At 36.8% G+C, this 14,233-nt stretch overlaps 1 protein-coding gene across 2 annotated transcripts in view; it reads left to right on the top strand.

The window, feature by feature from the left end:
- KIF14 (kinesin family member 14) overlaps positions 1-14,233 on the top strand; it is a 66,919-nt gene that overhangs the window by 28,443 nt on the left and 24,243 nt on the right. For both annotated transcript variants that reach the window (XM_023224763.1, XM_023224762.1), the window contains 5 exons: positions 405-557; positions 3,501-3,627; positions 8,364-8,457; positions 9,248-9,377; positions 13,716-13,816. In XM_023224763.1, coding sequence (XP_023080531.1) covers positions 405-557; positions 3,501-3,627; positions 8,364-8,457; positions 9,248-9,377; positions 13,716-13,816 — 605 coding nt within the window. The remainder of the gene's footprint in view (positions 1-404; positions 558-3,500; positions 3,628-8,363; positions 8,458-9,247; positions 9,378-13,715; positions 13,817-14,233) is intronic.

Here is a 14,233-nt window from a genome sequence, read left to right as displayed (position 1 = left end):
AGGGAGGTCAAGGCTGCAGTGAACCTTGACAGAGTAAGTAAGACCCTGTCTCAAAAAAAAAAAAAAAGAAAAGAAAAGAGACAAGTTCGTGGTAATAATAGACAATGACTACTGGAAGAAGAAGAAAAATAAAGAGAAACTTCTGTCCTCTAGCCGCTTGAGTCATGGCTGTCTCCATGGTTTATTGTAAATCTTAGGTTCCCAGAAGCCCATTTTAGAGAATACTGTTAAAAAGTTTGACTAGTGGTATTTATTTTTAGTTAACCTGAATGAAGTGGAGAAGGTTTAATAGGGCAACTTTTCTATTAGTGAGTAATTTCTTGTACATTGGCTAAAGAAAGGGACTTTTGTACTTTTTTGCTACTTTTTTTGCCTGGGTTATTTTTTATTATCATTCTTTAAAGAGAGAAGAGTCTCAAAGGAAAAAAATGCAGGAAATAAATAACCAGAAGGCTAATCACAAAATTGAGGAATTACAAAAGGCAAAGCAGCATCTTGAACAGGAAATATATGTCAACAAAAAGCGATTAGAAATGGAGACTTTGGCTACAAAACAGGTAATTTTATTGTGTAAACAGTTTGCTGTATTCTGAGAAAAAGCTGAATTTTTTTCTTTTTCCAAAGAAGTTGCTTATGGTATGTTGACAGAAGAGAGCCAAATCCAGGTTTGTAGATGTGTAGATGAGAAAAGTACTTCTTGCCTGAAAGCTTGTATCCTGGTACTGCTCACAGATCTGCTCACACATCACACAGAGATTTTGAAAGAGACAGACTTCTTATTTCCATCTAGTTCCATTCCAGTTTTCTCTTTTTATGCATATACAACTATCTGGTCATCGGTCATGCCAAGTAATTTAAATAACTGAAATAGTACTAGGGCACATATGAGGAAAGAAAAAAGGCACAGCTCTTATATTGGGTCACATCCTGATGTCACAATGAAACATCTGCCTGTGGAAAGAGCAGCAAGCAGCCTGTTTCCAGAACTCACAGTAGGGCATTCCTTACCTCAGTCTTACGAGCTTAGGCACCTGCCTGCTTTTATCATGTCATTGAGGATAGAGGCATCTTTCATGAGCCACCTCAACTATTCAGTTTCACAAGCCTAAGGGATAAAACCAGAATGTTAATACCTTCAGGCACCTTACTGTCAACATTTTGGGCCATTCTTTCTATTAGTGGTTCTTGAAGGGTGGTCCCTAGACCAGCAACATCAACATCACCCTGGGAGCATGTTAGAAATGCAAATTTTTAGGCCGGGCACGGTGGCTCACACCTGTAATCCCAGGACTTTGAGAGGCTGAGGCGGATGGATCACGAGGTCAAGAGATCGAGACCGTCTTGGCCAACATGGTGAAACCCTGTCTCTACTAAAAATACAAAAATTAGCTGGGCATGGTGGCGCACGCCTGTAATCCCAGCTACTCAGGAGGCTGAGGTAGGAGAATCTCTTGAACCCAGGAGGCGGGATTGCAATGAGCCGAGATCATGCCACTGCACTCCAGACTGGTGACAGAGCAAGACTCTGTCTCAAAAAAAAAAAAAAAAAAAGAAATGCAAAGTTTTAGGCCGCACTCCAGAACTACTAAAGCAGAAACTGAGAGTGGGGCACAGAACCTATTTTAAGAAGCCCTGTGGGATGTTCTGATGAACACTAAAGTTTGCAAGCTCTGTTTTGATTCCTTATATCTTAATCTTAAGGTTTTACTCTCTCAAATGGCAATTTTATTTCTCTTTTTTCCAAGTTTGTGGGGTCGGGGAAACCAGGGTGGGAGTTGGGGGTGGAAGAAAATACTCCTAGTCAGCCGGGCGCGGTGGCTCACGCCTGTAATCCCAGCACTTTGGGAGGCCAAGGCGGGCGGATCACAAGGTCAGGAGATTGAGACCACGGTGAAACCCCGTCTCTACTAAAAATACAAAAAATTAGCCGGGCGCGGTGGCGGGCACCTGTAGTCCCAGCTACTAGGGAGGCTGAGGCAGGAGAATGGCGTGAACCCAGGAGGGGGAGCTTGCAGTGAGCCGAGATCGCGCCACTGCACTCCAGCCTGGTGGACAGAGTGAGACTCCGTCTCAAAAAAAAAAAAAAAAAAAAAAAAAAAGAAAATACTCCTAGTAATTGCAAAGTATTGGTACCATAATACGGTTATTACAGATCTACTAGTCAGCTCCCGGACACAAAGTGACTAGTGAACCACCTTAGAGAGTTTTAGGAGAAGAAAATAGAACTGTTTAAATCTTGGAAAACAATTATTATTACTGGGATTATAATGCTTATTTGTGCTTAGCTAGATTTCTTGTATCTTTTAAATTTAACTTATTTATTTAGTCAAGTGTTCTTGGATATAGCTTTTTTTTTTTTTTTTTAACAGTTTGTCCTTTCTTCTTTTTTTTCTGCCTTTTTTGGGTTTTCTTATTTTTAATTTATTTTTATTTCAATAGCTTTAGAAGTACAAATAGATTTTGGTTTCGTGGATGAATTATATAGTGGTGAAGTCTAGGATTTAGTGCACCTGTCACCTGAGTAGCTTACACTGTACCCAGTAGGTAGTTTTTCATTCCTTGTCCTCTCCCACCCTCCTTCTTTCTGAATCTTCAATGTACATTGTACCAGGAGTACACACAGTTCACAATTTAGGTTGCACGCTCCTTATGAGAATCTAATACCTGATGATCTGAGCTGGAACCATTTCATCCTGAAACCAACCCCTGCGCCCCTGTCTGTGGAAAAATTGTCTTCCATGAAACCAGTCTGTGGTGCCAGAGAGGTTGGGGACTGCTGCATTATACCACTCTATATGCCTTTGCATGCCCATAGCTTAGCTCTCACTTATAAGTGAGACCATGCTGATATTTGGTTTTCAATTCCTGAGTTACTTCACTTAGAATTATTGCCTCCAGTTCCATTCAAGTTGCTGCAAAAGGTATTTCATTTTTTTACTGCTGGGTAGTATTCTACCCATATTTTCTTGATCCATTCATTGGTTGATGGACACTTAGGTTGATTCCATGTCTTTGCAATTGTGAATTGTGCTGTGATAAGTATACACATGCAGGAGTCTTTTTGATATAATGACTTCTTTTCCTCTTTTTTTCTAGTTTTTTTTAACTTCTATCAATGGGAAGAAAAAAGATTAATTTATGTCATCAAAAATTCCTAATGATACTGTTGTGGGGAAAATTATTTTATAAGGAAATTTTATAAATCATTTTTAAAAGCTTTTCGTGTTTAATAAAACACATAAAACATGTAAACTATATAAACTTAATAAAACATGTACTATAAAATGAGGTTTACTGTAGTGTGTTATCATTATCAATCTGTTTTTTTTTAAATAGGTTTTATTGTGTATATTTAAGTTATACAATGTTATGGGGTATATAAATTGTAAAATGGTTACTATAGTGAAGCAAATTAGCATATCCATCATCTCAATGTGGTGTTATAATTTCTCTGTTTGCATATTCTCACATGTGGGTCTGTATGAATGAATATCAATTAGGCTTTAGAAGACCACAGCATTCGCCATGCAAGAATTCTGGAAGCTTTAGAAACTGAAAAGCAAAAAATTGCTAAAGAAGTACAAATTCTACAGCAGAATCGGAGTAATAGGGATAAAACTTTTACAAGTGAGTATGTGCTGATTTTAGCAAATATTTTCTAAAGTTATGCATGTTATATGTAATATAATTACTAAAATGTTACCATTAGTTGCCTTTATGTATTCAAAATATTTTATTCTAGTTGACTTTTCTGGATCTAAATAAATTTGTATGAATGGTTGTTTTTGAATATTCGGCTTTTAGAATATTTATTATATCAGTGCTTTTGACTGAATGTTTGTGTTCCCCCAAAATTAATATATTGAATTCATAACCTCCAAGGCAGTGGTGTTAGGAAGTGGGGGCCTTTGGTAGGTAAGTAAGTCATGAGGATAGATCCCTCATAGATAGAATTATTCCCCCTGTGAAAGAAATTGCAGAGAGTCCCCTCACCTCTTCCACCAAGTGAGGGCATAGCGTGAAGATGGTAGCCTACAGCCCAGAACAGGGCCCTCACCAGAACCTGGCCGATGCTGGAACCCTGATCTCAGACGTCTAGCCTCCTGAACTGTGAGCAATAAATAGCTGTTGATTATAAGCCACCCAGTCTGGCAATTCATTAGTAGTACTGCAACGGAGCAAATAGTAAGCAAAATTTCAATGTGCAGCATGTTTAAAAAAAAAATCTTACTTTAATTCTTAATCCTTGTTTTATATCTGTTAATAGTTGTGCTTCATCATGGATTACTTTGTTTTCTTTTTCACTTAGACATTTTTTTCTTAAGAGATTTTTTTTCTAGCTTTACTGAGGTGTAATTAACAAATAAAAATTATGTATATTTAAGATGTACAACGTGATGTTTTTACATATATTGCAAAATGATTACCATAATCAAGCTAGTTAGCATATTTATCATCTCACCTAGTTTTTTTTTTTTTTGTCATGAGGACACTTAGGATATACTCTTTTATTTCAAATATATAATATCATATTATTAATTCTAGGCAACTTTCTGTACATTAGACCTCCAGAGTGTATTGATCCTGTATAACTGAAACTTTGTACCCTTTGACAAACATCTTCCCATTCCCCTATCCTATATTTCCTGGTAACCATCATTCTACTCTCTGTGCCTATGAGTTCAACATTTTTAGATTCCACATATAAGTGAGATCATATAGTATTTATCTTTCTATGTCTGGCTTATTTCACTTTTGGTGGTGTTAAAGTTTTCTAATATATAAGGTCATGTCATCTGTAAACAAACAATTTACTTCTTCCTTCTCAGTTTGGATATATTTTATTTCTTTTTCTTACCCAACTGGTTTTGTTAGGACTTGCAGCACTATGTTGAATAGAAGTGGTAAGAGTAGGCATCCTTATCATGTGCCTGATCTTAAAGGAAAAGCTTTCAGCTATTTGCCATTGAAGATGTTAGGTGTGGGCTTGTCATATATAGCCTTTATTATGTTGAGGTACATTCTTCTATATCTAATTTGTTGACAGTATCATAAAAGGATGTTGTAGTTTGTCAAATGCTTTTTTGCACCTATTGAAATGATCATATGATTTTTATCCTTATTCTGTTAATGTGGTATATCACATTTATTGATTTGTATATGTTAAACCATCCTTGCATCCCAGTGATAAACCCCACTTGATCATGGTGTGCTTTTAATGTGCTGTTGAATTTGGTTTGCTAGTATTTTATTGAAGGTTTTTGGATCTATGTTTATCAGGGATATTGGCCTGTAGTTTTCTTTTCTTGTAGTGTCTTTGTCTGGCTTTCGTATCAGGGTAATGCTGGCCTTGCAAAAGGAATCGGAAATGTTCCTCTTCAGCTTTTTGGAAGAGTTTGAGAAGGATTAGCATTAATTCTTCTTTAATTGTTTGGTAGATTTCACCAGTGAAGCCATTAAGTCCTGTGAGACCTTTTTGTTTTTGAGACAGAGTCTTGCTGTGTTGGCAGGCTGGAGTATGGTGGCGCAATCTCGGCTCACTGCAACGTCCACCTCCCAGGTTGAAGCGATTCTCCTGCCTCAGCCTCCGAAGTAGCTGGGAGTACAGTTTTTGTATTTTTAGTAGAGACGGGGTTTCACCATGTTGACCAGGATGGTCTCTACCTCCTTACCTCATGGTCCGCCCACCTTAGCCTCCCAAAGTGCTGGGATTTTGCCCAGACTGGAATGCAGTGGTGTGATCTCTGCTCACTGCACCCTCTGCCTCCCAGGCTCAAGCGATTCTCCTGCCTCAGCTTCTGAGTAGCTGGGATTACAGGCATGAATCACCATGCCCAGCTAATTTTTGTATTTTTAGTAAAGACAGGGTTTCACCATGTTGGCCAGGCTGGCCTCAAACTTCTGACCTCAGATGATCTGCCTGCCTTGGCTTCCCAAAGTGCTGGGATTACACGTGTCAGCCACCATGCCTAGCCAAGTCCTGGGAGACTTTTGATTGCACTTTTTTTGGGTACATTTCTGTGTAAAACACAGCATATTTTTAATATAATCTTTTTTTATTATGGAAAATTTTAAACTGTAAAAGTAGCGATTGCTGCAGTAAGCCTTTATATATTTATCCAACTTCAATGATTATCAACACATGTTCAATCTTGTTGCCACTATCCTCAAACTCACTGCTTTCCTGGACTATTTTGAAGCAAATCCCAGACATCATATCATTTAAGGTGTACACAATTCACTGTGTATCTCTAAATTAGATAAGGATTCTCTTTTTGCTCTCCCTCTCTCTCTTTCTCTGTCACTTTTTTAAGTATTGCCATGATAACTATATTAATAATAATTTCTTACACATCACATATTTACTCCATATTCATATTTCCTGGATTGTTTCATCCTTTTAAAAAAAAACTTGATTTGTTTGAATCAGGATACCAATATGATCTACACGTTGTGTTTGGTAGATGTGCCGTTTAAGTTTTAATCTGTAAATTCACTCTTCTCTTTCATCTAATAATTTGTTGAAGAAATCAGATGATTTGTCCTGTAGAGATTTTTTGGATTCTGGATTTTGCTGATTGTGTCTCCCTGGTATTGCTTAACAGGCTTCTCTGTTCCAGTGTTCCCTAGAAAGTGGTAGTTAGATCTACAGGCCTATCAAATTCAGGTTCAGTTTTTTAGCAAGAATACTTGGTAGGTATGTTGTGTACTTTCTATAACTTCTTTAAAATAACTTTTAAAATATTAACACTTTTTTTTTTTTTTTTCCCCTGAGACAGAGTCTTGTTCTGTCCCCCAGGCTGGAGTGCATTGGAGTGCAGTAGCGCAATCTCAGCTCAGTGCAACGTCTGCCTCCCAGGTTCAAACAATTCTCCTGCCTCAACCTCCCGAGTAGCTGGGACTACAGGCATGCACCACCACGCCTGGCTAATTTTTGTATTTTTAGTAGAAACGGTGTTTCACCATGTTGGCCAGGCTAGTTTCAAACTCCTGACCTCAGGTGATCCACCTGCCTTGGTCTTCCAAAATGCTGGGATTATAGGTGTGAGCCACTTCACCCAGCCAATACTCTTTGTGTCTATTGCCAGAAATAAATACTTTTTTTCTTCTGAGGGTCTAGATAGTGCCTTATAATGATTACTTGATTTTTTAATTCTTGTGAATAATGAGTTTATCCCTCCAAAAAGCTATTTTTAGTAGAGTATTGGTTATAAGTTTGCCTGAACAATATAGAAAATATTCATGGTAAAATCTTTTTTTTTTTTTTTTCTTTGAGACAAAGTCTTGCTCTGTCACACAGGCTGGGGTGCAGGGTGCCATCATAGCTCACTACAACCTCAAACTCCTGGGCTCTAGTGATCCTCTTGTCTCAGGCTCCCCAGTAGGTAGGACTACGGGTGCATGCTACCTTGCCTGGCTAATTTATTTTATTTTCTAGAGATAGGGTGTCGCTATATTGCCCAGGCAGGCCTTGAAATTCTGGCCTTCAAGTGATCTTCCTGCCTCAGCCTCCCAAAATGTAGGGATTATAGACATGAGCTACTGTGCCCAGTCCGAATCTTAAATCCAAATTAGGAGCTGGCTGTGGTGGCTCATGCCTGTAATCCCAGCACTTTGGAAGGCTAAGGCAGGCAGATTGCTAGCAGGCAGATTGCTTAAGCCCAGGAGTTCAAAGACCAGCCTGAGCAACATGGCGAAACCCCATCTCTACAAAATATAAAAAAGTTAGCTGGGTGTGGTGGCATGCACTTGTAGTTCCAGTTACTTGGAAGGCTGAGATGAGAGGATCACTTGAGCCTGGGGAGGTCAAGGTTGCAGTGAGCCATGATCCAGCCACTGTACTATAGCCGGGGCAACACAGTGAGACCCTGACTCAAAAAAAAAAAAAAAAAAAAAGAAAGTGAAATTATGCACTAAATTATTTTCCTTTTTTATTTTAATGTCTTGACATACACACACACATATATATTTTTTAATTTTTAGACAAAATACAAAAGGACATGTTTCTATATAAGTAAGGCTATAGAATACCCAATATTTGAAAGAATTTAGATATGAGGAAGAAATAAAAAAGACATTAGAAAAAAATTATTTTCTAGATATTAGAAAGTAAAGCATTGTCTTTGGCTTATCTTTTTTACATCAACTTCAATTTTCTTAAATCTTTCCACAGGCAAAAGACCTCATTTTACAGGAAAAATGTTTTATTTCACTAAATTACTCAAATATCATTATCCTTCCACAATATAGAGTTAAAACCATTAATTTACAATCAGTAATTTTTTTAAGGAATTGTTTTGCTTAATGATATATGTTAGTGCCCATGTATGTATTTTGAATCTTTTCTGTGTGCTTTGTATTAGTGCAGACAACTTGGAGCTCTATGAAACTCTCAATGATGATTCAGGAAGCCAATGCTATCAGCAGCAAATTGAAAACATACTATATTTTTGGCAGGTAAGTAATTAATTATCCTGATTATAAATGTTTTAAACAAGTTGGCCTTTATATCATTTAGTTTCTCTCTCTCTCTTTTTTTTTTTTTTCTGAGACAGAGTCTTGCTCTGTTGCCCAGGCTGGAGTGCAGTGGCACAATCTGGGCTCACTGCAACCTCCACCTCCTGGGTTCAAGCAGTTCTCCTGCCTCAGCCTCCCGAGTAGCTGGGATTACAGGCGTGTGCCACCACACCCAGCTAATTTTTGTATTTGGTAGAGATGGGATTTCACCATGTTGGCCAGGCTGGTCTCAAACTCCTGACCTCGTGATCCACCTGCCTTGGCCTACCAGAGTGCTGGGATTATAGGTGTGACCCACCGTGCCCGGCTATCATTTAGTTTCTCTAAAGTCCATTCTACAGCTGTAGGAAAGAGCTGGTATCAGAATCCACAGTGAGACTTTACTGTTTCAGAGGTCATTCTGGAGTAAGAGAGATTTCAACAATTAACATACTAGTGTATTTATAAATAAAATAATGTTAGTTGTTTTAGTAATTTGCTAATTTTCTTTTGAGTTGAAAATGTATCAGTATTTCATTGTTCAAAAGGAACATACCTTATTAGAAATTTTTGACTTTTGAAAATTTTTATGTTATATACTTATATGATTATTACTATAATAAAAGTACTTAACTGTGGAAAGACTTAATCAGTGGATGGAATTTTTAGGGAAATTATCTACCCCAGAAAACTTAGTATAAATGGGTATGTATGTTTCATGATAAGCTTTTTTTGTTTGTTTTTATTTCAGACATGATGTATCAGATAAAAGTAGTTCTGACACTTCTATTCGGGTTCGTAACCTGAAACTAGGAATCTCAACATTCTGGAGTCTGGAAAAGTTTGAATCTAAACTTGCAGCAATGAAAGAACTTTATGAGGTTTGGAATATTATTAAAATCTCTATAAACTTTTTAAAATAAAAAAGTATAAAAGTTCAAGCACCTACTTTTGGTGAAATATATATATAAAAGTGACATATTCTCTGTATAGAAAATTTGGAAAACAAAAGGCAATCTGTCAATTACCTAAACCAACCAGTATTAACAATTATATATATTTATTTTTACATTTAAATGGAGTTTTATTGGATTGTTTTAATACAGTTATAGGTACAATACAGAAATTTAATAGTGGAATCTATTGTCATAATTGTATATTTAAAAAATTTTACATTTAAGCTTAAGGAAAGAAGAAATTTGATAGACATAAATCATATTACATCGTTTGAAATGATCTTCCTAAGCCTAATGTACCTTTTTGCATATTTACATTTCTCCGTTGCTGTGCTTTGAGTGCTTCCAGCTGCCTGCTGCCTGTTGTGGTCACAACTAAAAAATCTCTGTACATAATAGTTTTTAATATCTTATTTTCTCATATTTTATTTTCCAAAATGAAACTAAAAATATGAACTTTTTATTATACTCTGATGCTCACCGACAAATTGCTTGCCAGAAATATTGCCATTTACCAATGTTACCAGTTTGCATTTTACACATATATATGTGTGTGTATATATTTCAAAATATATATATATATATATTTTTTTTAATGGAGTTTGCTCTTGTCACATAGGCTATAGTGCAATGGTGAGATCTCAGCTCACTACAACCTCTGCCTCCCAGGTTCAAGCGATTCTCTTGCCGCAGCCTCCTGAATAGCTGGAATTACAGGTGCCTGCCACCAGCCCCAGCTAATTTTTGTATTTTTTTTAATAGAGACAGGGTTTCGCCATGTTGGCCAGGCTGGTCTTGAACTCCTGACCTCAGGTGATCCACCCGCCTTGGCCTTCCAAAGTGCTGGGATTACAGGCGTGAGCCACTGCACCTGGCCTTATTATTATTTTTTAATAGAGACAGAGTCTTGCTGTGTTGCCCAGGCTGGTCTTGAACTCCTGGCCTCAAGCAATCCTTTCACCTTAGCCTCCCAAAGTGTTGGGATTACAGGCATGAGCCATTGTGCGCAACCTGTATGTTTTTTTTTGAGACGCAGTCTCATTCTGCCCCCAGGCTGGAGTGCAGTGGTGCAATCTCAGCTCAATACGAGCTTCGCCTCCCGGGTTCATGCCATTCTCCTGCCTCAGTCTCCCAAGTAGCTGGGACTATAGCTGCCTGCCACCACGCCCAGCTAATTTTTTTTTTTTTTTTTTTTTTTGTATTTTTAGTAGAGATGGGGTTTTACTGTCTTAGCCAGGATGGTCTCGATCTCCTGACCTTGTGATCTGCCCGCCTCAGCCTCCCAAAGTGCTGGGATTATAGGCGTGAGCCCCCGCGTCCGGCCGCAACCTGTATTTTAATAACTAGTAAATCTAGGGACTTGGGATTTCACTGTTTTTTCTTTATGGGTAAAGTATGTGTTCATGCTCTTTGAATTTTTTGTTAAATGAAATGTAGGAAATTAATATAGCTCTAAAAGTTATTTACATATTTTGATAAGCCTTTATATTTATCATGCCCTTTTTTTTCCTAATTATATCATTTTTTGGTGGTTTCATTTTGTTATACAGGCATTTTTAATTTGGTAAATTTGAATCCATTATTCCAGAGGTCTTACTTAAACATTGTACAACCCCTGCATTTTCTTTTAATTAAAAAAAAAGTTCACGTCTTTGAATCACATAGAATTTATTACGGTGTTTTATGAGAGGTATGAATTTAAAGTTTAAAGTTCATATTATCTAATTATCCATAAAATTATCCCTAAAATAGTTGCAGCATGTATTAAATTGTTGCATTGCTACTATTTGTAAAATATACTACCTTTAAATAATGTAACTCCATATGGAACTATATACTATTTAGATCATTATAGTAATGAAGTTATCATATGGAAAAACTTAGAGGATGCTGCCAAATTGTAGCCTAACACTTCAATTGTTTAATGGAAAAATGAAAATAAAAACAAAATAAAACAAAGGAAAGCAATGAAAGGAATCATTATGAGATAAAAGCAATAATTAATTAATTAGGAATTAATAAATATAAGCTCCTGTTCTTTGAAAAGATAAATATGATTTTAGAAATGAGAAGTGGCATTTAAGTAAACATAAAGAAAACATTTAAAAATTATGTTACTATAAAACTTTATGCTAATAAATTTGACAATTTCCTACAAAGACTTTTTAGAAAAAAGATAAATTATGAAATTTGACTTCATAGGTGAATAACCATGCAATAATTTGAAACGTTTGTTAACAAACTGGCCTCAAAAAAAAAAAAGTGTAGGAAAAGAAGGTGCTAGTCTCAGACACTCTTATGATTAAGCTCTTTTAAACTGCCAAAGAACAGATAAATCTTATTCTGTTTAAACTATTCTAGAACATAGCAATAAATAGAAAGTGTCACAGTTTATCTTATGCTAGAATAACTGATTAAAAACAAAATAAAAACCACAAAAACTGAAAAGATGACTCAGAAGATAATTACCAACCAATCTTTTTTGTTTGTTTGTTTGTTTTTGAGACGGAGTCTCACTCCATCGCCAGGCTGGAGTGCAGTGGCGCGAGTTCAGCTCACTGCAACCTCTGTCTCCTGGGTTCAAGCGATTCTCCTGCTTCAGCCTTCCTAGTAGCTGGGACTACAGTTGTGCGCCACCATACCCAGCTAATTTTTAGATTTTTAGTAGAGATGAGGTTTCACCATGTTGGCCAGGATGGTCTCAATCTCTTGACATTGTGATCCACTCGCCTCGGCCTCCCAAAGTGCTGGGATTACAGACATGAGCCACTGTGCCTGGCCTACAAACTAATCTTAATATGAACACAGCTACAAAAATCCTAAAAGAAATGTTAGCAGGGTCGGGCACGGTGGAGGCCAAGGGTGCAGGATCACTTGAGCCCAGGAATTCAAGAACAGCCTGGGTAACGTAGTTTTTGTTTTGTTTGCTTATTTGTTTGTTTGTTTTGAGACAGAGTTTCGCTCTGTCGCCAAGGTTGTAGTGCAGTGGCACAATCTTGGTTCACTGTAACCTTCGCCTCCCAGGTTCAAGCAATTCTTGTTCCTCGGCTTCCTGAGTATCTGGCTTATGTGCCACCATACCCAGCTAATTTTATTTTTATTTTTTTGTATTTTTAGTAGAGTCAGGATTTTACCATGTTGGCCATGCTGATCTCAAACTCCTGACCTCAGGTGATCCGCCTGCCTCGGCCTCCCAGAATGCTGGAATTATAGAGATGAGCCACCACACCCGGCCGACCCTGTCTCCTTTACCAAAAATCTAAAAATTAGACAGATGTGGTGGTGCGTGCCTGGAGTCCCAGCTGCTTGGAAGGCTGAGGTTAGAGGATTACTTGAGTCCGGAAGGTCAAGGTTGCCCTGTAATCCCAGCACTTTGGGAGGCTGAGATGAGAGGATCACTTGAGCCCAGGAGTTCTATACCAGCCTTCTCCCTACAAAAGAAAAAAAGAGAATTCTTACACTGTGAAGAAGTAGGGTTTATGTCATAAATGCGAAGTATATTCATAATAGAAAATCCAAAAAGGCTGAAAGCAATCATACCAAAGCATTGACAATGTTTATGTGAAAATGATGGGTTTATGAATGGTTTTAATTTTTTTCTTTGTGTTTATATGTATTAATAATTTCTAACTTTTCTACAATTAATATGAATTGCTTGTGTTTTTAGAACAACAAAAATGCATGGAGGTCATTTGATTATTCTTGCCTTGATATATACTTTAAAACCTAGTGGTTGAATTAACCTAGCTTTAACTTACCTCCTACTTTTAACCATTCATTGTAATTTTTTACTTATTTTTCTGTATAATTATACTGTTTCTGAATCAAGTTCTATGTAGCATTTTCCTAGAACTGTAATTGTTATTACTTTAAATATGTAAAATATAGACTATAATCCTGATCAAGATATTTAACCAGGAAGTGACTACATCTTAACTTTGTCAGATTATTCTTTTGTGTCTCTCCTGAGGATTTTATTGTTTATGTTTTTACTATTCTTATAAATCTCAAGTTTATTATTCCTGAATTATTTAATGATTTCTATTGTTTTTATTAAAAGTAGATGTCTTTTAATATCATCCGTATCATCGTGTGATTGATTGTTAATTTGATCAGGAATGATTTTTTAGACTTATCAGATAATATATAATCTTGCTAATTTTATGGTTTAAATGTAACAAAGGATTTAATCTTTTTTTTCTTAGTTACTAAACATTTTTTCCACCCCAAATTAACTGAAACTATATATTATATTTTTCTTAGAGTAATGGTAGTAACAGAGATGAAGATGTCTTTTGTGATCCTGAAGATGAATGGGAACCCGACATTACAGATGCACCAGTTTCTTCACTTTCTAGAAGGAGGTAAAGACATTTTTGTTAGTGGTTTTCTTGCTCTACGTGTGCGCACGCGTGTGTGTAAATTGTATATCATATACATTATTTCCTTATTTTAAAAGAACCATTGTCATGATAGATGTCTGGATAGGAAACCCAGAACTATAAGAGGAATAATATGTTATGGGTCAAATTACAGCAGTTACGGCATTAAATTGTTTATTAGTCAGAAGAGAAACCAGATTTTCAGTGTTTCATCATGTAAGTCTTAAGAGCAACTTAGAGTAGCATAAATTAAATTTTCCGTAAAAAGGAACAGTATTTAATTACTTTTAAATTACCCTTTCTCTGGCCGGGTGCCGTGGCTCACGCCTGTAATCCCAGCACTTTGGGAGGCCGAGGTGGGTGGATCACAATGTCAGGAGATTGAGACCATCCTGGCTA

Source organism: Piliocolobus tephrosceles, chromosome 1 (assembly GCF_002776525.5).
Source record: "Piliocolobus tephrosceles isolate RC106 chromosome 1, ASM277652v3, whole genome shotgun sequence".
In the NCBI taxonomy this organism is placed as follows: domain Eukaryota; kingdom Metazoa; phylum Chordata; class Mammalia; order Primates; family Cercopithecidae; genus Piliocolobus; species Piliocolobus tephrosceles.
The sequence above is the reverse complement of the archived record's forward strand: the minus strand, read 5'-3'. Positions and strand labels throughout refer to the sequence as shown.